Source organism: Sciurus vulgaris (genome assembly GCF_902686455.1).
Source record: "Sciurus vulgaris genome assembly, chromosome: 4".
In the NCBI taxonomy this organism is placed as follows: Eukaryota; Metazoa; Chordata; class Mammalia; order Rodentia; family Sciuridae; genus Sciurus; species Sciurus vulgaris.
This window is the reverse complement of record NC_136464.1, coordinates 19,151,217-19,174,162: the sequence shown is the minus strand read 5'-3', so window position 1 is coordinate 19,174,162 and position 22,946 is coordinate 19,151,217. Positions and strand designations below refer to the sequence as shown.

At 33.0% G+C, this 22,946-nt stretch overlaps 1 protein-coding gene across 12 annotated transcripts in view; it reads left to right on the top strand.

Moving 5' to 3' along the window:
- SHOC2 (SHOC2 leucine rich repeat scaffold protein) overlaps nt 1–22,946 on the top strand; it is an 89,530-nt gene that overhangs the window by 9,652 nt on the left and 56,932 nt on the right. For 10 of the 12 annotated variants that reach the window (XM_079137181.1, XM_079137183.1, XM_079137182.1 and 7 more), the window contains exon 2: nt 19,751–20,688. In XM_079137181.1, the coding sequence (XP_078993307.1) occupies nt 19,986–20,688 (703 nt within the window). In that variant the 5' untranslated portion in view covers nt 19,751–19,985. Of the gene's footprint in view, nt 1–4,830; nt 6,383–19,750; nt 20,689–22,946 lie in introns of those variants that run through there. The other 2 variants (XM_079137184.1, XM_079137186.1) reach the window with 2 other exon arrangements.

The window sequence follows — 22,946 nt, the reverse complement described above, 5'->3', positions numbered from 1 at the left end:
TAAGTTGGAAATACTTTGTTGTAGTCATCTTAGTGTTTATAATCTAAAATAGCAACCACATTTTATTTCTCTTGCTTTATACTGTTCACTCTTGGGTACTTGAGTAATAGCTACATAGATAATTGTACAGAAGGGAAAAGTGGATTCCCTTCACCTTTCTAGGTTCTTTGGGTGCAATTCTCCTGCCTCAGCTTCCTGAGTAGGTGCAATTACAGACATGTGCGTGCTCCTTGAGGTTTTTAAAGGTTTATGTACTCACTTTTGGTCAGTGCGTGCTTCTAGTACAACATTCAGCAATGTAAAGAAAATCTCTTTGATTTTGAAACAACTTCTGCCTAGTGTTTGTTCCTGGGAAACCACTACTGGTTTTATCTATTCTTCCACAGATATTTTATAAATGTTTGTATTTTTAAATTTGCACATGTACATTTTTTCATAAATGGTAAGCATACTATACTCTTTAGAGTTAAGATTTTTCTCATTTAGCTATAATATTTAACACGATACTTTTTCTGTTCTAGAAATGTTTATATATTTAATAAGCATTTCAGCATTATTAATCTTCATTACAATCTTGAGAAGTAGGTAACATTATTGCCTTGTCACAGAAGAGGAAGCCAAGGCACAGAAACTTTAAATAGCATGTTAGTTGTGGAGCAGAACTCCAGCAGACTGGGTGGAATCCTCACTTTAGCCTGTTTGCTGCTATACAGTCGTTTTCCTTTATCTGTATGGGTATGTTCCAAGGCCCTTGGAACATGGGTAACACTATGTGTGTAAACTTTTTTCTTTACATACTTATGATAGTTTAATTTATAAATTAGGCACAGTGAGAAATTAACACAATTTAATAATAAAATAGAACAGTTATTACAGTAGGACAGTAGATGTGATAACTGAGCTAATTTCAGTAGCATGAATTGTGTGGATATGTTGGATTCCATCCCAAGTGGGATGAAATAGAATTGTGTGAGATTTCATCATACTGTTTAGAGAGGTGCACAGCTTAAAACTTATGAATTGTTATGGAATTTTTTATTTAATCTGTTAGGATTATGGTTTATTGTAATATCCATGAAAAACAAAACTGTGAATAAGGGAGAACTAGTAGTGATTCAGTTGTTGCCCCATTTTAAAAATCTACATAGAGTTCTAGTTAAGAACACTAATTTTTTTTTAAAGTAATTTTAATCTAAGCAGGTCATTGTTGGTGGACATATTGGTTTTTCCATGTATTGTTCCAAAGTATGCTTCTATCAAAATCCTTGTGCCTGAGTAATGCCAGCATCATTTTGAATATGTGGATAGTCTCTACATGTTTTTCATCCTTTCAGATTTTGGAGTAAGGGAGTCTTATGTAGTTATGTTTTGTTTTTTGACTTGAGACTTTTTTTTAGTGGGTGTAGTTAGTGATCTGTATTATGGCATTATGCTTAGTTCTTTATGTTTCAGAGCCAATGTATTGAGATAAAGTTATAACAATAGAAGTATACTTAATGTGTAAAGCAGTACAGTATAAAGATGTCACATATCTCAGTCCATTTATTCCCTCAATTTTTGTTGGTTATACAACATTGTCAGTGATTGTAACAATTGTATTCTATTATGCAGCCATAACTATATCTTTTCTTAAATCTTAGACCAATAGTTAAATGGATTATGCTTAAAACTTGTCTTTTTTTTGGTCATAGCTTCTTATTTGTTGCATGGGTGAACTTTATCATCTAGTATTTTCCTAAAGCAGTTTATAGGAATAGCATTTCTTGAGTTTTTGCATATTCAATAATATTTTAATGGTGTTTTTATACTGAATTATATAGTTAGACTGGGCATAAATTTTGAGGTGTACTTTCTTTTACAGAGGACTCTAGGTATTCCTCCACTGATTTTTTTTTTTCCTTTAAAAAATTTTTTTTGTTATACGTGACAGTAGAATGGATTTTGACATATTATACATACATGGGGTATAACTTTCCATTGATTTTTTTTTTTTTTAACATTGATAACTCCCTCTGCTTTTTATGTAGTAGTGCTTTTGCCTAGATTCTCAAAGGATTTTTTTTTAAATCTTTGAAGTATACTGATTTTACTAGTATTTATCTTGATTAGTTTGTACCTGTTTTTCTTTGGAAAAGGATCTCTGATTGGTACCAAATGAGGTCTGTGAAAGCTTCAAATGACCCAAGCCAGGGATTGCTGGGTTTATTGTTCTGACTGTCATGTACTTTAAGTGAACTGATATGATAGTCTTTAAATTTGAAGCTTGCAGCTATCCCTCTGGCTTGAGATTTTTTAGCATCCATTATTTTCACTGCATTTAGCAACTCTTCTTATATAATGTGATCAGAGAGGTTTCCTGGTTATTTGAAGATGATGTTCACGTTTCTGTGTCTCATTCTTCTCTCCTAGTTTTGAGAATTTTCAAGAGGGAGGCCATCCTTCCTCTGCCATTTTCAAACTAGAAATCCTAAGAACTGTTGGTCTAGCTTTGTTAAATTAAGATAATTTTACTGTAGAGAATAGAGGTGCTGATGTTAAGTTAAAAAAAAAGACACATTTTATCATTTGAGTTTGATTTTACCAGTTTGTTTATGAAGCCTTGTGTATTAGAAAACATTAAGAATGAGACTGTGTTGCCTCTAGTTAAGCACTGTTTTAGAGTGCTTATTATTCTGTTTTAATGTTGATTCCTCTTCCAACTGAGTCTGAAAATTGAACTTTGATTTTCTAGATTCTGCCCCTAGAATAGTTTTACTTTAAGACCTTTGATGTAATGATAGTTATGCAATAATTTGGTACTGAATGGCATTTTGTTTTTGAAGGAAATTGTCAATTTATTTTTTCACTTGACGACCCTATTTAAAATAAATGTTTGAAAATCTTCTATTCTGATTTCAATGTATTCATTTGGTTCAGTTCCATTTTATCTATCATTTCTGCATTAGCAAGAGCAGGGTGGCAGTTGAGAGAAGTATTTTTCCTGCCTTATTTCTTCTATGTGACTGACTATATTACTTTCTTAGTTACAAATATAAAAGTATATCTAACCTCACAGAATATTTTAATGTTTGGTAGATTATTGGAGATTTTAATTTTAAGTCTTTGTCCCTTCAGTTATTGATAATTTCATAGTTTTTAAAATCTCAAATATTTAATGATTTTGTAAAAATCCGTCAGTGTTCTAATTTGAGTGACCCGTGTTTGCTACTAAATTGAACTGTGAACACCTAAAACATTGAGAGATTAATAGATATTCCTCAGAAAAGGTTTTGTTACCTAAATAAATTTGAGAAATCATGTATATAATGTATTAATGTCCCCTGTGAAGAATATAAAAAGCACAAATAATTTCTTCTTTAAAGGCAATGTATAATTATGTTTGCAACACATCTTATCCTAAATCTCTTTGACCATTGGAAATAGAAATTATGGAAATACATTTTTGGAAATATTGAGAGTGTATTAGAATAGTTTCAGATTAACATATTGTTAGGGTATTCCAAAATATGTGTTTGCATGACAATTAGGATTACCTAAGGCCATGGGGACCTAATATACTTTTAAGTATGAAAATGTCCCAGTATATAAATATACTTGGAACATTTAATAATGCTGGTGTCTTCTATTATCCAAGGTTTTTTTCCTATAATCCTAAGAATTTTATTAGAATTGATCTTCCATACTGAATGTAATTCTTCATTGCCTACTATGTAATAAAATTTTCATCTTTGAAACTACTTTTTTTTTTTTTTTTGGAACTACTTTGTATTAAGAGTTAGTAGTAGGAATTTTAGTGCTTTAAGGTACCTATGAAGTCATAACATGTACTCTATGCTTATTTTTCATATAAAAATATTGAGGCCTAGAAATAGTTTTTGCTCAAATCACATTTCCATTTTTCAAGGAATTTAACTTTTTTCCTTTTTACTGCATTTTCTTTTTTCTATTTTACTTTTAAGCACATTCCTTTTGAAATGGAAATTAACTTAATGATATCTCCATTTAACAGAATTGAGGGAAAGGATTGAATCACCTTGGTGTTAAGAGCATGAGAGGAGTCAAATTTAATAAGAACCCATGTAAGCTGCTGGACATACAGTTCCCTCCTCACTTATCTTAATTATCTTTCCTCTTCTCTCTTTCCTCAACCCTTTGTCTCTGAGCGCACCCTGCCTCCCAATAAGAGAATAGTTTTAAAAAATAAGCATGTATCCTTACCAGTTTTACTACTAAGGAATAATTAGGGCTTAACAACAGGTGCAAGGGCCAAGGCTAGATGAGTTCGATTCTTTTCTGAATTGAGCTCCATCACTTCTTAGTAGTTAGTTATGGAAAGATTTATCTATATATTCTTCTATGAGACAAGTGCACTTAAATGATTAGAGTTAATATCTACAGTTTTGAACTTAAATTTATAAAACACTTCTTTTTTTAGCATACTTTTCAGAAAGATACCATTTAATACAAAGTAATTGGACTTTATATGAATTATGCATTTGATACAAGTGTACTATTGAAAGACATTTCTCTTTTAAATGCCAGAATGATCAGTAAACTATTAGTGTGATCTTTAGGATCCAGATTGAGTTGAGGGGGAAAAATAATTTAAAAAAAATAGATATTTGAGTTTTCTGTATTCCATTGGCTATTCTTTTTCCCTAAACCATAGAAAGCAATTTTAACTTTGCAAATCTTTTTCTGTCAAACATTTTTCTTGGTTCATGTATCCAGTTTAGCTTACTTACATGTTTATATTTACTTAATTGTATTCTGTAATAGAGGGGGCACATCTCATGACTGTCGTGACTATATCTTCTTTGATTATTTAGATAGATTATTCAGCGTTTCCCCATCTATAAATGGACCTTAATCTGCCTCAGTTACTTCAATAACTTAATGAAATGACTGCTAAAAGCACTTAGCACAGTGCTTGGCATATAGCAGTTGCTCAATAATTATTATTTACTGCTGCAAATACTGTTGTCAGATTCATATCATACTGTTTGGCAAATATTTTCCCTAAATCTTGGTTATCTGTTAAATGGAAATACTGCTACCTGGGGTGCTTGCTTCTTAAGAGTTGTTTTGGAAATCAAATGTAATTATGTGAAAGTAGTTAGTAAACTCTCCTGTCTGAGCTGAGGTAGCAAATTTTATACTATTAGGATGGGATAGGGCAGCAGGGTGGTAAAAACAGGGAGTGGAGATCTGCTTTTTTGGGAAAGAGTTTAACTGAAGGCTGTAAAACAGGTTTGTCTTTCCTGAGTTCTGGCAAACTGACACATGTGGACATACAGTTTCCTTCTAGGCCAGTCAGAGAACATACTCATTTGGTGATTTTCATTTAGAGATACATTATCCCTTGCAGATTGAAGATTATCAGGATACATGTTTCATTGATGTCCTTGATAATAGTACTCATAAAATCCTAGATGAAGAATTTGTGGCAGTGTACAGACCCTTTTAACTTAGTATTGCCTTTTAGAATTTGGCCTCAAATTTTTTTACCTTATTCCACTGTATGCCCTGCCATGTCCTCCCCCATCTCTCTCGTCATCCCAATTCCCATGTCTTTTCCTGGGAGAGGTTAAACAGTTAAATTTGGTGTGTATTATTCTTCTGTGCTCTTACATCGATGTGTATCTCTCACATAAGTTTATACTTCTTATTTTTTTAAAGGAAAAAACCACTAATCATATTATGAAGAAGACATATTTTTGAAAGTTAGGTCCCAATATCAACACATAATGATAACAGTCTATAAACAAAAAAGCCTCTTCAAAATTCTGTAAATGCTCATAAAGTATATTCCATGTGACTTTGCAAGATTTTAATGCAATTTTGCATATTTATATATGTAAATACAGTGATTTATATAGTTGTATAATTTTATAGAGATTGTTAGTAAATTATTTAGGTGTTGCTTAGGTATTACAGCAAATTTATAAACATTCCAATTTACCGATTCTTACTATTTCTTGTCACCTTTGTATCCTGTGTTTTTTATCAGTTCCTCTCTTGGTTATTTACTGTTTTTCTGTTGCCTTCAAGTAATTCATATTTTTTCCATGAACAATTTAGGAAACCATTACCACCCACTCAACCTGGTCTCTTGAGTAATTGGTAAATATATTTTTGAAAATGAGTTGGTAGCCTGAAAAATAATTTACATATTCTTACTTTAGATTGAATGGAAAGGCAAAATAGTGCTATTTAAATTCTTTCTCTTCTTTCTGCTGAATTCATAGTTGAAGTACAGATAAGTTCATTGTTCTGAATCCTTTCATTCTGTGGCCTGCTTTTTAAGTTTTACAGTTTTCTCCTCCTCCTCCTCCTTTTTTTGCAGTGCTGGGGATTGAACTGAGGGCCTTGGATGTACTAGGTGAGGACTACTACTAAGCCATATCCCTGGCCTTCTTAATGGCCACATAATATTCTGTAGAACAGATGAAGTGTAATTTATTCAGTAGTGTGTTGTCAAACATTTGGTTTGTGCCCTGTCTCATCTCTTCCTAACATATTACTGCATTGAGTTTCTTCCTGCATATATCTTTGTGTATCTGAGTGTTTTTGTCTGTATTTCTACTCTCGAAATTTCTAAATCAAAGAGTAATAATATATAATATAGAAATACAGTATAATATATATATTACTAGTGAAGAGGTCTTTCTAAATCATTCAGACAGCTTGAGAAGGAACTCAGTTTGAGCATTTGCTTAAAAATGTAAACATAACTTCGGACTGAATTTATGGAAGCTACTTAACAAACATTGGGTTAGCATACTACCTTACCCTTCTTTACCCTTAACTATAGCTGAGACACTAATACCCTAAATTTGATATTTTTCACGTCCTATGTGTTTCTAGATTTTTGATGTGTGCGAACTGTTTTTACTCAACAACAATCTGACACCTAATGTGTGAGAGTATTTTTCCCCCCCACCAAGTGGTGTCTTACAATTCACTTTTGATGCTGCCTGTCATTAGTGTCTGATCCAGAAGTTAAAGAGTTCAAAAGACTGCCCCCCTTTAGACACCAATCACAAGTCTAGATCACCTGTACTTCTGACCAACTGGCTATAAACACCATTCTCAAGTTCAGTGAATGGCTAGAAGAGTTCAGAGAACTTTGATTTCTGGTTTATTATAAAAGATACACCCAGGAACAGTGCATGGGTTAAGGTATGGGGAAAGAAGTGTAGATATCACACATTCTCTCTCAGTGCAGCCTTGATATATTCAAACCAGGATTCTCATGAGCACTTCATAAGTGTGAATAATTAAATCATTGACCACTGGTCAGCCTTTTCAAATAACTGAAGGTATTCTCTGATACTACCTCAGAACTTGACAAATAATTTCATGAAGTTTAACTGCAATGTAATCTGTAAGACTATCAGTCTTTTTATTATTTAGAAATAGTGATAGACTCAGAAGTTGCAAAAATAACACTTTGCCCAGCTTCTCACAATGTTGTCATCTAACAATTACAGTAAAACATCAATATCAAAACTAGAAAATTGACAATATGACACTGCTAACTAGCTAATACAACTTACTCCATTTTTGTCCCCACTTTTTCATACACTCATTGAGTATGTGTATACTTCTATGTATTTTTACCCCATATATTCATTTAACAACCCTCACAGTCAAGATGCAGAATGGTTCTATTACTGTAAGTCAACTCCTCCTCCCCTACCTTGTCCCTATTCCCTGGCAACCACTTTTCTCTTAATCTCGATAGTTTTGTTTCAAGAAAGTTGTATAGAAATTATAAAGTGTGTAACCTTTTGAGATTGACTTTTCTACTAAGCATATGCCCTTGAGATCAAGTTTCTTACGTACATCAATAGTTAGTTCTTTTTTACTGTTGAGTTGTGTTTCTTTGTGTAGATGTACCATTCATCCACTGAAGGATATTTGAATTGTTTCTAGTTTTTGTCATTATGAATTAAACTATTTTGAATAGTGGTGTACAGATATTTTGCATGAATATCAGTGTTCATTTCTTGGGGATGAACGTCAAGGAGTACAGTTGCTAAGTTGTAGTAAGTATGTTTAGTTTTATAGTATAGCAACTGCTGTTTTCTATTCTGACTGTACCCCGTGTTTTGCCTTCCCACCAGCAATGTTTTTCCACATTGTATTGGCATTTGGTATTACTGTTTTTTTTCTGTATGTGCTCTGTTGTATAGTGACATTTCATCATGATTTTTTTTAACTGGCCTGTGTTAGTGTTGTGTCTATATATTTCTGGAAGAACATTAGATTCCTAAATAAACAGTAAAACATGTACAACCACATTTCCAAGTCATTACTTTAATTTCTTGATCTCTCCTGCTGTCACTTGTCTAAGAAACTATTAATTTATAAGTTCACTTTTTTCTCCTTACTACCCTAACTCTATTGTGTGTTCCCTTATTTTTCTGTCATACTTGCCCTCTAAATCTCAACTTTAGATTAAGAATACAATTTTGATCTCCAAATACTATCAGAAAAAACCTGCAGCTTTGGAGATTGGCACTACTATAAATTAATCCTAAACTCATCATACTCTAATTTTATTTGCCTCTGGTCTGTATTTTCATTACTTCTTCCAAAACCCTGCCTCTCTTGTTCTCAGCAGATTAATTTGCTTTTACTTTGCTAAACAAATATGATGCTGTATGTAATTTGAGTTAATCACCCTTCTTCCAGTTCCTCCTATTCCCAAATAAACTTGTCTGCAACTGAAGTCCGTTCTAATTTCCTGTTTGAAAGGGAAAAAGATCCTAAGTTTTTTGCTAGTATGTTAGATCCTTTTGACTACTACTACTAAAATTCAACTAGCTGCTTCTTTGACAATATTTTTTCCTAGTTCATGTATATCTTTCTTTATGAATATTTCTTCATTTGTCCATTCCTAAATGTTTATCTTCCCCAAAGTATTAGTATGTTATCCTTCTGCATGCTCTTTTTTGATATTCTCATCTCAGACCTTTGCTGTTGACTCCAAAGCTAGATCTTTATTTCTAGCTCAGACATTTATTTCGAATTCATATTTTCAAATATTGACCAGACTTAGAACTTTAGTATAAACTTGTCGTAAAGGCAACTTTCTTCTTTTTTTATGTTCCTTAATTTGGATATCCATTTTGATTACCTAATTTCTTAAGCCAGCAGCTCAGATATTCTGGATTCTGCCCCCCCCATTCCCATTATTCCCTGCTTTGATTTTCTCTAAAACATCTCTTGAATTATTCTGATCTTCTCTGGTAACTTTTTGTTTTTAGTGGTTCTCAAGTACATCAGACCTAATTTTTTTTCAGACCTAATATTTATATGAAAATATTTTGTTACCCTTTGTTTTCTGAAATAATAGTATCCTAATTAAAATCAGTATAATATTCTAAGTAATTGAGAAGAGACATGAGAAGAATGTTAGGCACAATGGTTCTTAGAAAACAATGAATTTATTATGTATTTTGCATGTGAATATGCAAATTCTTAGGCACAATACTAGAAAATAAGAATAAAAACGTGTATATACACATCATCATGAATATAATAGCTGCAAGTATAAACTTGTACAGATGTATCATTTGTGACTGACACCAAGATAGGTATGAGTATTAGTGATTATCAGAAATAATGAATAAATTTCAAAGTTTCAAGTTTATAGTTAAAAAAGCAGTCTTCCATCTATTATGTAGACATCGCTTCCAGAAAAGTGCAAAACCTATTATAACTATACTTTTCTCAATGAGCAAGACATTATGGATAAAGTGCTTTGCACATCTTTTTAGCACAATTTAGCAACTTGAAAAATATTTGCCAGGGGTTCATCAGGGAGGGAGGAAGGAATTACAAATAGGTGGGGAATGCCCAGGGAATTTGGGAGCAGTGAAACTTACTCAGATGTGTCACTGTACATTTGTTGAAAATTATATAATGTACAACACAAAGTAAAAATCCTTTTCTCAACAGCAGCTTCATCTTATTCACAATCCTGAAAAATTAAGCTTCATTTAGTTTCTCTGTCTCATAATGTTCTTGATTCAGTCCTTACTTGTAAAAATTTTCTCATTGTGGAGTATTCTTTGTTGTTTTTCAGCATGATCATATTTACTTTGAAGGCAGGGACCCATTATTTTTTATAATAGTGTACATCTTTTTAAAATTATGAATTTCTTTTTGTTGTTGTTGTTGATGGACCATTATTTAGATGTGGTGCTAAGAATTGAACCCAGTGCCTCATGTGTGCTAGGCAAGTGCTCTACCACTAAGCTACAACCCCAGCCTTTAAAAAACAAAAACAAAAACAAAAAAAAACTTTACAGTAGTGTACATCAAATATGTCATGGTAGGGAGGTATTTAAATGTTAAACAATTGAATTACAAAGCAGTGAAATTATTTCCAAGGAAGGAAACTGTTTGAAATTGTGTCCTTTTAATGTGACCCCTGGATTCCAAAGAAGCAATGGTGTGACACATCCCCATAACACTACTTGCCTGTATATTGACAAGTTATACCTTCAAGGTTGAAATCTGTCTGCCTTAGCTTCCTGAGTAGCTGGAATCATAGTTGTATGCTACTAAGTCTGGCACAGTATGCTTCTTTATAACTACATATTGTAGATTGGTCCATTGTATGTTTTTTTTTGTTTTTACAGTTTTTTGAAATTTTAGATTTATATTTGTAAAAACAGTTCTCCTGTTACATTTTATGTAACTATGCTACAATTACTGAAATCCCAGAATTGATATTAGTACAATACTGTGAACTAAATCACAAAGTATAGCCTTGGTTTGCGTTCTCCTCTCACCTGTAGAAGTGAATACCTCTATTAGGCTTGATCATGTGTATAGATTCTTATAAACATTACCATAAAGTTCAAAACTATTCATCACTTCTAAGAAACTCTCACGTGTTACCTTTATAGTAACACCTTCACTTCAGCCCTAAGTCATTATACCACTAACTCATTGTCAATCACTTTAATTTTGTCATTTAAGAATAGTATATGAACAGAATTATACAGGATGTAACCTTTTGATATTGGCTTTTTTATGTAGCATAGTGAGATCCATCTTAAGTTGGGGGGCAGTAGTAGCTTATCCCTTTTTATTGACTAATGTGCCAGTTCTTGAATGAACCACAGTTTACTCATCATTTTCCCATTAAAATATGTTTGGTTTGTTTCCAGCTTTGAAGTATTAACAAATAAGATTGCAGTGAACATGTAAATGCAGGTTTTTGTATGAACCTGAATTTTCTTTCCTCCAGAAGAAATACCCAGGAGTGAGATTACTAGGTTGTATGATAAATGTGTTTAACTTTAGGAAGGACTTTCAAAATATTTTCCAGAGTGACTGTGCCATTTTACATGTTTGTGAATGAGAGATCTAGTTTCTGTACACTTCCACCAGCTTGTTGTATCATCAGTGTTTTTATTTTAGCTCAACTAGTGGTATCTGTACTTGGATTTCCTTAATGGCTAATGATAAACATTTTTGCTTAAGTTTATTTGCCATTTATATCTACTTTGGCATCTCTGTTAAATTTTTACTTATTTTCTGAATAGATTGTTGTCTTATTTAAGAGTTTAAAAAAAAGATGTGTGTGTGTATGTGTCTGGATATAACTCCTTTGTCATACATGTGATTTGCAAATACAGAACTGCCAGATTGTAGCTTATCTTTTTGCTCTCTTGATTGAGTCTTCACTGTACAAAGTTTTGTGATGAAATCCAGCTGTTGGTTTTTTTTTCCCCTTTCAGGACTTTACTTCAGGTGTCATATCTATTAACTCTTTGATACCATATCATTAACTAAAGTCCAAGTTTATTTTTTGTGCTGTACTACTTATGAGTTTTGATATATGAGGAAACCACCAGTAAAGTATCATACAGAATAGTTTTAATGTCCTGAAACTCCTGTGCACCACTTACTCATTCTTCCCTTTCTCTCCCAACCCCCTACAAATCACTGATTTTTTTTTTTTTTTAACTATCTCCATAGTTTCTTTTGTCTTTCTGAGAATGTCATGTTAGGATTATACAGTATATAACCTTTCATATTATTTGTTTTTTTTTTTTTGTTTTTTTGTTTTTTTTTTTTTAGCTAGAGTGTCTTAAGTCTTCCTCTATTTTCAGATCCTGATACCTTTAAATCACTAAGTTTTATTCCATTGTATGGATGTGCACAGTTTTTCTATTCACCTATTAAAGAACATCTTGGTTACTTCCAGGTTTGGACCATAAAAAATTAAGCTGCTATGAAAATTTGTGTGTAAGTTTTTATATAGATGTAAGTTTTCCGCTCATCTGGGTAAATACCAGGACAGTAATTTGTTTGTACCAGAATGTTTAGTTTTGTAAGAGACAGCCTAAGTGGCTTGGCTTTTATCATTTTGCATTCACACCACTGGTGAAACAGTTCTTGTTGTTCCATGTCCTTGTCAGCATTTGGTATTATCCAACTAATTTTTGACAACAGTGCAAAAGAAATGCCAGTGGAGACAGCCTTTCAAGAAATGATGGAGTAACTTGACTCCTTTGGTATAGGTATATAAACCTCATACCTTATACAAAATTATCTCAAAATGATTCAGATCTAAATGTGAAAAAGTTATAAAACTTTTAAGAGAAAATGTAAAAGACAATATTTCTGTATTTAGGTCTTTGATTTCTTTCACCAGTATTTTGTAGTTTTGAATGCACTGTTTACATATTATTAGATTCATATGCTGATACTTTAATTTTTAAAAATATTGCAAATGGGATTGTGTTCTTGATTTTGTTTTCCAGGTGTTCATTTCTAGCATATTGAAATACGGCTTATGTTGACTTTTTTTCTGTAACTATGCTGAACTCAATAGTTCTGAGAACTTCTACATAGGCAATCATGTTGTCTGCAAAGTGCAATAGTTTTGATTATTCCTTTCTATTCTGTATGCTGTTTATTTCTTTTTCCTGCCTTATTGCATTGTCTTGGACTTTCAGTATTATGTTTAGTAAGAGTGCTAAGATCTGTATTAATTTGTAGATATGTTGAAGATTTTTTGTATCTCTGTTCATGAAGCATGAGGTTTACTGACAAATAGTTGTTTTACAATTTTTTAATTTATTTATTTTAATTAAAAATCATAAATTTACATAGGGCAATGTTGTTTGATTCATTCTGTTATTTTTTCCCTTCCCCCCACCCCTCCCACCCCTTTTCCCTCTATACAGTCCTTCCTTCCTCCATTCTTACCACCCTCCTTATCCCTAACCCTAAACCTAACCCTAAGCCTAATGCTAACCCCTCCTACCCCCCCTTATATGTCCTCATCCGCTTATCAGCGAGATCATTCATCCTTTAGTTTTTTGAGATTGGCTTATCTCACTTAGCATGATATCCTCCAATTTCATCCATTTGCCTGCAAATGCCATAATTTTATCATTCTTCATGGCGGAGTAATATTCCATTGTATATATATGCCACAGTTTCTTTATCCATTCATCAACTGAAGGGCATCTAGGTTGGTTCCACCAACCTAGTGAATTGAGCTATAGTGAATTGAGCAGCTATGAACATTTAAAAATTTTATTGTCCTGTGAGGGTATTGCTGACCTCAAAAAATGAGTACTTCCTGGAAGAGATGTGCAGAATTGACTTCACTTCTTCTTGAGATGTTCATTAGAATTCATTAGTAAAACTAATGTTTTGAAACTGTGATTTCAAAATGCTGTAGTGGTTTAGGACTATTAAATGCTCTAATTCATCTTGAGTGAGTTTTTGTAGTATGGGATTTCCAAATATTATTTTGTGTAAATTGTCAAACTTAGGTCTGTAAAGTTGTTTTCGGTGTTTTGTTATCCTTTTAATGTCTGTGTAGTTTTTAATATTCCCTCTTTTATTCCTCATAGTGGTAATTTGTGACTTCTCTTTTGAGCTTCGTCAGGGATGCTAGATGTTTATTAGGTTCATGTATCTTTTTAAAGAATTAGCTTTGGGTTTACTGATTTTTTTTTTTTTTTTCTCTGTTGCTTTTTAGTTTAGAATTTCATGGATTTCTGTTCTGTTTCCTTCTTTCTTTGAGCTTCTTTTACTTTTCAGGTGTTTGGTGTGGAAGCTTAGATTATTGGAATTATGCAGTATTTTTACAGTCATGAAGTTACATAAATTTCCCTTTAAGTGCTGCTTTACCTATATCTTAATAGATTTTTATTTTTTATTCAACTCAGTATATAGTTTAATTTTCCTCTTCCTTCTTTCCTTTATCCACAGACTTTTTAAAAGTGTGTTCATTTCCAAGTTTTAGAGATTTTCATTATCTTTCTAATATGGATTTTTAGTTTAATTCTATTGTGGGCAAGTAACAATCTATGTATAATTTCAGTTCTGTGAAATTTAAAGTTTCTTTTATGATCCAGGATGGGAGTCTATCTTATTCTGTGTAACCTTGAAAAAAATGTGTATTTTACTTTTACTAGTAGGATAGTCTAGAAATTTCAACTAGATCCAGTTGATTTGTGGTGTAGGTTTTTTGGTTATTCTAAATCCTTGCTAATTTTCTGCATCATAGTCTTGTAATATGGGGAAGGGGGTGTTGAAATCCCCAGTTATAGGTGAAGATTTATGAATTTTTCTTCAGTTTTATCCAGTCATTTTGAGACTTAAGAAATTCTGATTTGTTTTAATATTGTCTTAGCAGACAAACTGGTTCAGAACACACATCCTGCTCTGACCCACTTCTGTGGTCTTTGGTTCTAGTTTATTTTCCAAAACTGATCTGTGGGCCACCCCAGGGCCTATGTGAAACATGGGTCATTCCACACTATAGTTCACTTCTTAGAACATTTATTTTGAATCTGGTTACTTTCCTGCATGAGCTTCTAGGGGTTATGCCTCAAAATACTACATAGATTGAAAGAAGCCCTTTTCCAGCTCCTTCCTCTCCTAATCCTCTCCTCTTCTCTCTGGCAAGGAGTGGTGTATTACCTTTTTGCTCACATTTGCTTAGTGCAGAATGAGAGATGATCAACAGGGGTCTTCCTTATAATACAGTTTCTGCCAGTGGGAACAGATTATTTTAATCTGATAAGCGCTGCTTGGAAATGGTCAGCAGGGCTCTACTTCGTACTTCTGAATCACAAAGCTGATGTGAAGAGGAATGTATACTGCTTCTATACAAGGTAGTACAAAGCTGGATGGTGGCACGGTTTCACTCCACAGTCTTTGTGGTTTCAGCGCCAGTTGAGGAAGTAGAGGGGCATGACTTCTTTTATGGTGTTCGAGTAGAGTAAGGAGGGAATGGTCAAAAGGGTATCATCTTGCAAAGCTACCCTTTTTTCACAGTCCTTTGGAGAGAGCAGATATTTCTTGGAGTTTTCGTTTGTGCCTCCTGATATTTTTTGGTTGTGGGTTTCTCTCCTGCCCAGATTAGGATATGTAGGAGATGGAAGCAAAAACCCCAAGGAACTCATTTCATGGTAATTTCTGGAGTCCCAGTGTCCCTGTCAGTTTACCTTTTTTTCCCCTCTACTTTTCATAGTCTTCTGCTAGTTGCTTTATAAATTTTATCCAGGGTTTTAGGTTGTTTTAGTGGAAAGATTAGGATGTAATTGAGCTGTCTTGCCTGGGAGCAGATAATCTCTGTAATTTGAGATCTAATATTGGGAAAGCATTCACCTCTGCACTTAAGAAAAAACTAAGGGATATATTTAGCGTGTGTGGCCTATTGATTGTTTTTATTTTTGCATGAACATTATGACATGTATGATTAGCATAGTCTTTATACCAAGAATAGATCTTAATAGGCTTCTGATTTCTCTCTCCTGTCTTTCTTCCATTGTCTCTTCCTCCTAAATCATAGGAAATTTATTTTGGTAATACCTAAATGTAATGCGAGTATATTATAAGAGCAAGGAAAAAATACTTCTTGTGTCCAATTTGCATAAAAATATAGTTCCTGAAAGTAATGATTTAAAACCTGAAACAGTGACAGGGCAAGGTTTGGCAAACTATGGACCAGTGACTGAATCTAGTTTGAGATCTGTTTTGATATAAAATTTTTTTGAATTGCATCTATTCCTGTTTATGTGTGGTCTGCTTTTGCTTTTATATAAAATAACAGACTTTGAGTTCTTGCGACAGAGACTAGTTTGGCCTACAAAGCCTATGACCTTTTACAGGAAAGTTTATTGACCTCAAAGTCTCATGTATTGAAGGCTTGGTCCCACCTTATGGCCCTTTTGGGAGGTGGTAGAACCTAGTGGAAGGAAGTTAGGTCATTGGGGGCACACCCTTAAAGGGAATATTGTGAGACCCTGGCATCTTTCTCCCCTTTTTGCTTTCTGGCAACTATGTTGTGAGCAGTTTTGCAGGCCCAATGGCAACAGGGTCAAGCAACCATGGACTGAAAACTCTGATCCAAAACAATCCTTTCTTCCTTAAACCCATTTATCTCATATATTTTGTCACAGTGACAAAAAGCTTAGTGACAGAATCCTTGGATTAGAAGATATTGGAAGCCTAAATTAATAAACATCCTTATACAGTCATGATATAGATTCTTATCTTTGTAATCCAGCATGGCATAAGGCAAAGAAGATACATGGAATTTTAAATCAGGCATACCTGTTTTGTAGTTTTTCCTTAGTCTCTTATTACATGTGTCAGTGTTTTTGTTAGTCAATTGGAAATAGAGGCACTCTTCAATTTAGGAATTTAAAATTGTTTTCATAACTTGAAACACATTTATATGCTAATGATAGTTACCTCAGTATAGACTTCTGCAGGGGGGAATTCAGTGCCATTTTCTTGTTTAATGTCATTTTGGATTAATAGTAAAATGGATTTAAGAGAGTTAACTTGGTTATAAGACGGGAATTTGTTTAATATCTTCCTTGATCTGGCTGCGAGAAATAAGAAATAAGATAGATAAAAAGCCCATATCAAGTGTTCTATATACAGTAGTTATTAGATGGTTGAAAATAAAAGTTACCTGGGATGGTAAAGATCTCCTATAAAAACATGTTGCTGGCCTCAGCTTAATTGTTGATACAATTTTATGCTTTTTTCTCCCACTGGATTTTAAGCATTTTGAGACTGAGTACTGTATATATATTATTGCTTAAATGGGAACAGTATTCTGATTTTGTATAAATGTAGCTGTCCCCCCCCCCAAACATACAATTAAAGTGATTAAATAAAGTCCAAACTCTTGAATAACGTATTTCCAAGAAACATCAAAGATTACTCTGAATACATTTTCTCTTTTAAAAAGTTTGGCAGTGTCACTTGATTCAGAATAGACCCAGAATTTACTTTGGGTCTGTCACATCAGTTCTCCTGGACAAAATATATTTTTATTGGAAGAGAACATTTTTTAATAGTTCAGCCTGACTGGTTTAAGAAAAAAGCATGGTGAACTGTGACTAAACCAGCAAATCTCATTTAGGTACAGAACCTGCAGGATGAGTATGTGACTCAGTTCAAATCCATCACTGCTATAGTAAAATCATTGAAATAACTCAAGTATTGGTAGTCTGAAGTTCGGATATCATGGATGATATTGATAAACTATGGGAACTCCCTTTAGTCTTCAGTATGAACTTAAAATTATTAATGTTGTTTTTTCATTAATGTAGTTACTTCCTGACCTGTCCTTGACCTTCAACCTTCATTGTTTTAAAATTATACTTGAGAAATATTTACTTGTTTTCACATTCCACACTTGGTCAGATCGATCAAGTGTTTCTCAAACTTGATAAGCCTTTATTGAGCCACTTTTTCTTTTGTTTAGCTTTTAGAATTTCCTGAACTCCTTTCTCTAAAGATTCTGTTTGAGTAGTTTGAGCTGGAGCCTGGACATTTGTATTTTTAAATCTTACTTGATTTTTACACAGGAGTTCTCCTAAATTTTTTTGTGTGTATCTAAATAAAAACTGAATTTTCAAAAACTTGGTATGATGACCTTTCTTTCTTTCTTTTTTTTTTTTTTGTGTGTGTGTATTTTTGTTTTTGTTTGTTTGCTTTTAGTACTAGGGATTGAACCATTGAACCCAGGGAGGCTTAATCACTGAGCCACATCACTAGCTCTATTTGTTTTGAGACAGGGTCTTGCCTAGTTGCTTAGGGCCTTGCTAAATTGCTGAGGTTGACTTTGAACTTGTGATCCTCCTTCCTCAGCCTCTGGGGATCGGCTAGGATTTACAGGTGTGCGCCACCATGCCTGCTTCATGATGACATTTCTTGAGTACAAACAGAAAAGCAATGCTGTATCCCTTAAGCTATGCATGTTTTCTATTATTCATTGTTACATGGTCTGAGTAAAGGCATTTCATGGTTTGAAGGGGGTGTAGTGGTGAGTAGTGTGAGATGAAGCTAGCAAATAACAGCTTATTTAACTTTTTATACCAATGTAAGTTCATAAGAATGTAAGTTCATACTTTAAAATTATAGATCATTCTGTGCCTGCTTCTGTAACCATTGCATGTCTCTTGTTTGAGCAAAGTCGTACCTTTTCTTTGTCCTATGCAAACAAAGCCCATTCATTCTTATTCTAGGCAAAACATTCCTTTTCATGATATACCACCCACCTCTCCTTGTTTGAACTCTATCCCATTAATAAAAGGCCAGTTAGCCTAAGTTCCTCTCAGCCATATTCACTGATAATGATTTTTCCAAAAGTTCTATAGCTTATGTCACCCATCTGAAGAATTAATATACTATCTTACCTAGTTACTTAGTTGTCAGAGGTGTTCTGACTGTCTTAACCTGTACATTTGTATGGGTGGGGGCCCCATCCTGGGATCAACCCCAGAGTCTTCATGCATGCCAAGCGAGTTGTTTTATCAGTTATTTTTAACAAAAGTTAAAAATAAGAATCATTTATTTTAAACATAATACAATATTTAAGGAGTACTGATGCCTTTCCCAAAGGTTTTATTTACCTTTTCAGTCTTTGTGGATTCATTTTACCAGTCAGCTTTTGTACTTTTTCTGTACTATTGATCTTTCTCACTTTTCCAGTCCCTAGAATATAGACATCGTTGGAGACTGCTCTTTGTCATGGTTTCTCAAGGGTGGTCCCTCAGATTTACCTGTATAAGAATCAACTTATTAAAGTGCATATTTTAATACTCTTTTCCCTGGACTGTTTGCTTTTTTCCATGCATACCATTTTGTTCCTTTTGTTTTTTGCCACACTTCTGTCCATTCTTTTGTCAACTTCGAAATTCTTCCTGTTTTCTAAAGCTATAATTAATTGTAGATAGAGCAATTTAGGGTGCTGTTTAGGAATATAGACTGTGGATATATGCTGCTTAATTTTAAGTTTTGGCTCCTTTTCCAAGATAACTGAAGCTAGTTACCTAAAAATATTTCTGTGCTTGTGTCCCTTTGTGTAAAATGGGGATAAGAGTTTATCTCATAGTGCTGTTATATATACATATTAAAATTAATAAATATTTATAAATTCCTTAGTGTTTTTATTTAGCACTGAATAAAAATGTCAGCTGCTGTTGTGATTTCTCTCACTTTAAATTTCATAAAGTTTTGTAACAGTAATTTGTAATTTACCTCTATTAGATTGTAAATTCCTTGAAAGGAGTGCCTGTCTTATTTTTGTTGTTTTCAATAGATTTTACATAATAAAGGGTTCAGTAAGTACTGCATCAAGTAATAAGAAGTGGCAAAGTTCACAGTAAGATTGTTTTTCAGACTCTTAATATAAATTATAACTTAAGGTAATTTAATACTCTCTGTTATATTTCAGGAATTCTAATGAATCATTGATTGACCAGCACCAATTTACCAGTTGGAATGAGTTGTCAGAAATGGGCATAGTGCTTTTAGACCCAACATGTAACAGATGGATGTTACTCCATGCTGATGACTTTTCCAAGCCAACACCTATTTGATTGTGTAGGCTCTTTGTCTCTTCATCTTTGAATTCAATTGCTAGGGAATAAAGTAAAAGTTCATGTAGTTTTTTCCAAGCTTGAGTCATCATGAGTAGTAGTTTAGGAAAAGAAAAAGACTCTAAGGAGAAAGATCCCAAAGTACCATCAGCCAAGGAAAGAGAAAAGGAGGCAAAGGCCTCTGGAGGTTTTGGGAAAGAAAGCAAAGAAAAAGAACCTAAAACCAAAGGGAAAGATGCCAAAGATGGAAAAAAGGACTCCAGTGCTGCCCAACCAGGGGTGGCTTTTTCAGTTGACAATACGATCAAACGGCCAAATCCTGCACCTGGAACTAGGAAAAAATCCAGTAATGCGGAAGTGATTAAAGAGCTCAACAAATGTCGGGAAGAGAATTCAATGCGTTTGGACTTATCCAAGAGGTCTATACACATATTGCCATCATCAATCAAAGAGTTGACTCAATTAACAGAACTTTATTTATACAGTAACAAACTGCAGTCCCTCCCAGCAGAGGTGGGCTGTCTAGTAAATCTCATGACACTGGCTCTAAGTGAAAATTCACTTACCAGTTTGCCTGACTCTCTTGATAACTTGAAGAAGCTGCGGATGCTTGATTTACGGCATAATAAACTGAGAGAAATTCCTTCAGTGGTGTATAGGCTCGATTCTCTCACCACTCTCTACCTTCGCTTTAATCGTATAACTACTGTGGAAAAGGACATCAAAAACCTGTCAAAACTCAGCATGCTTAGTATTCGAGAGAACAAAATCAAACAACTACCTGCTGAAATTGGTAAGAGGATTTGGATTATTACTATTATTTTTAGTATTTGTTATGCTTAATAATTTTGTTGAGTGCTTTTCTGTATCAGAAAAGTCCTAATACTTGTTTCTAAATTCCGTTTTCCCTGTGGTTTACTTACTACTGCATGACTTGAGATTTCTTTGTAGGCTTAAAAAGTAAGATATAAAGTAGATGTAATTAGACCTTTACCACAAACTGAATCTGCTATGATGTTCATTGGAGAAAATGAATTTGAAAGATGTTTACCTAATTTTTAAGTTGTCCTCTATTTTTAAAGTATCTATATATTCATATAGATATATTAAGACTGCTCTTGTTCATTTTGACTTTCCTTTTTTTATCTGAAGACTTTAAATTCACATCACTTTCTACTTAGTCTATCACTAAAGGTTGTCATATTAGAACTGTGTGAAAGAGCAGTGTCATAGGAAAATAGAAAAACATTTTATTTTGAAAGTACTTATATTTTCATTAAAAATAATCTAATAAATATGCTACAGTGAATCTCAACATTATGTATATCCACACAACACTTATTAAAAAAAAATAATAGAAAGGTCAAGGGAACAAGAGGAGTGGGGGTTAGGGTCAGTAGTTTGGACTGAATTGGAGCAAATCATACTCCATGCATTTATGTCAGAATGAATCCTAATGTATCACTAATATGAAGCAATTAAAAAATGAAAAAATCTAATTGTAGTAACTGTGTAGTGTGGCACATGCCTATAATCCTAGCTACTTGGATGAGGGAAGGAAGGTGGGTTGAGCCCAAGATTTCCAGGTATGCCTAGGCAACATAGTGAGGCCTTGTCTCAAAAACGAAAACAAATAGCAAACAAAAAGATGCAGTACAGAAAAATAGAAGAGAGATCTGTAATAAAACCAACACTTTGCATTTTGATGGATTTCATTCTGGTCTTGTATAGAAAGCTGAATTGTAATGAAACAAAGGAAATGTTTTTAAGAGAATGGCAGTAGGAAAAAGTGAGGAATATAAATGTATAAAGTCAGTAAAAAATAAATTGTCTTTAATTTTAATTGAAAAAAATTTCTCAACTGTTTTGAATATAGAAATTCATTGGCATCAGTTTTTGTGAAAATTAAAGGTTCTGTCTTTTGTGGGTCCTTTTTATAAGATTTTTAAAAAATCAGAATAAAAAGTGGATTTTGAAACTTTAAAGGGAAGTTTTTAGTGTTAAAGGTTTATTCACAATATACAGATATGAATTAAATACATTTTTGCATTAAGCATTGATCTCGGAGATGATAATGGAAGTTTTCTGATTTTTTTTAGGCTATCTAAATCAGGAGATGATTTTTTCAGGGAGATAATGTTCTGTGTTTTAAGGTGCAGTTAAACTTTAAGATGTTCTGTTACATTTAACTCTTAACTAGACATTTAAAATATTAATTTAAATTAAAAATAGACTTCATTGTAGATTTTCTCAAATAATACACTGTATGAACAAAGTAAGTATGGTTTGCTCAAGAGATACTAAAATACTTCAGGAATTTTTGGATGGAAATGCTTCATTCTATATCTTCCCATAGAAATGAGATTGTTGAATGACTCTTTGGTACCATATTGTCAAACTTTGACCTGTATTTATGACTTATTGTTGAATAGGAATCTAGACTTGGAAAAAAAAAATAATGAATTTTTACATAGAAATGTGAAATATTATTGCCTGTCTTTATTATTGTTATTTTGTGTTTGTGCTTTACTTAGTACTAAAAAGTTTGACCTCAGTTCATAAGTCTTTCCATAGCAATGCTGTCAGATTACCTGGAAATTAATATACTTTTCTTGAGGAATTATTTCACAGGATTTTAAATTTAACTTCAGTTTGTTCTTGAATATACATGCAGCATTTCTACTGAAAATGGAATGTTATCTTTTTAAATTGGCATAATTTATGTCATTAAATGATGTATATTTGCAGCTACCTAATCTTTTGACATTCATTCCTAAAAACTATCATTGAATTTGTTAATGAATGCCCTTCCACCATTACTTACATTGCTAAAGTTTGTGTTTATTTTTTAAAACAGGAACATTATACGTTTGTTTTAATACAAGCAGAGCATCAGGTAGAAAATAAATTGCTTTAAATATAATTTAATGTTTAGTAGGAGTTATGATTAATAAGGATTAATTTAGTTGAATTTGGAACAAACATGCAGAAGTCTGCATTATCCATTTCCTTATAGTAAACAGAAAATAAAGATCTAGTAAAAATAACAAA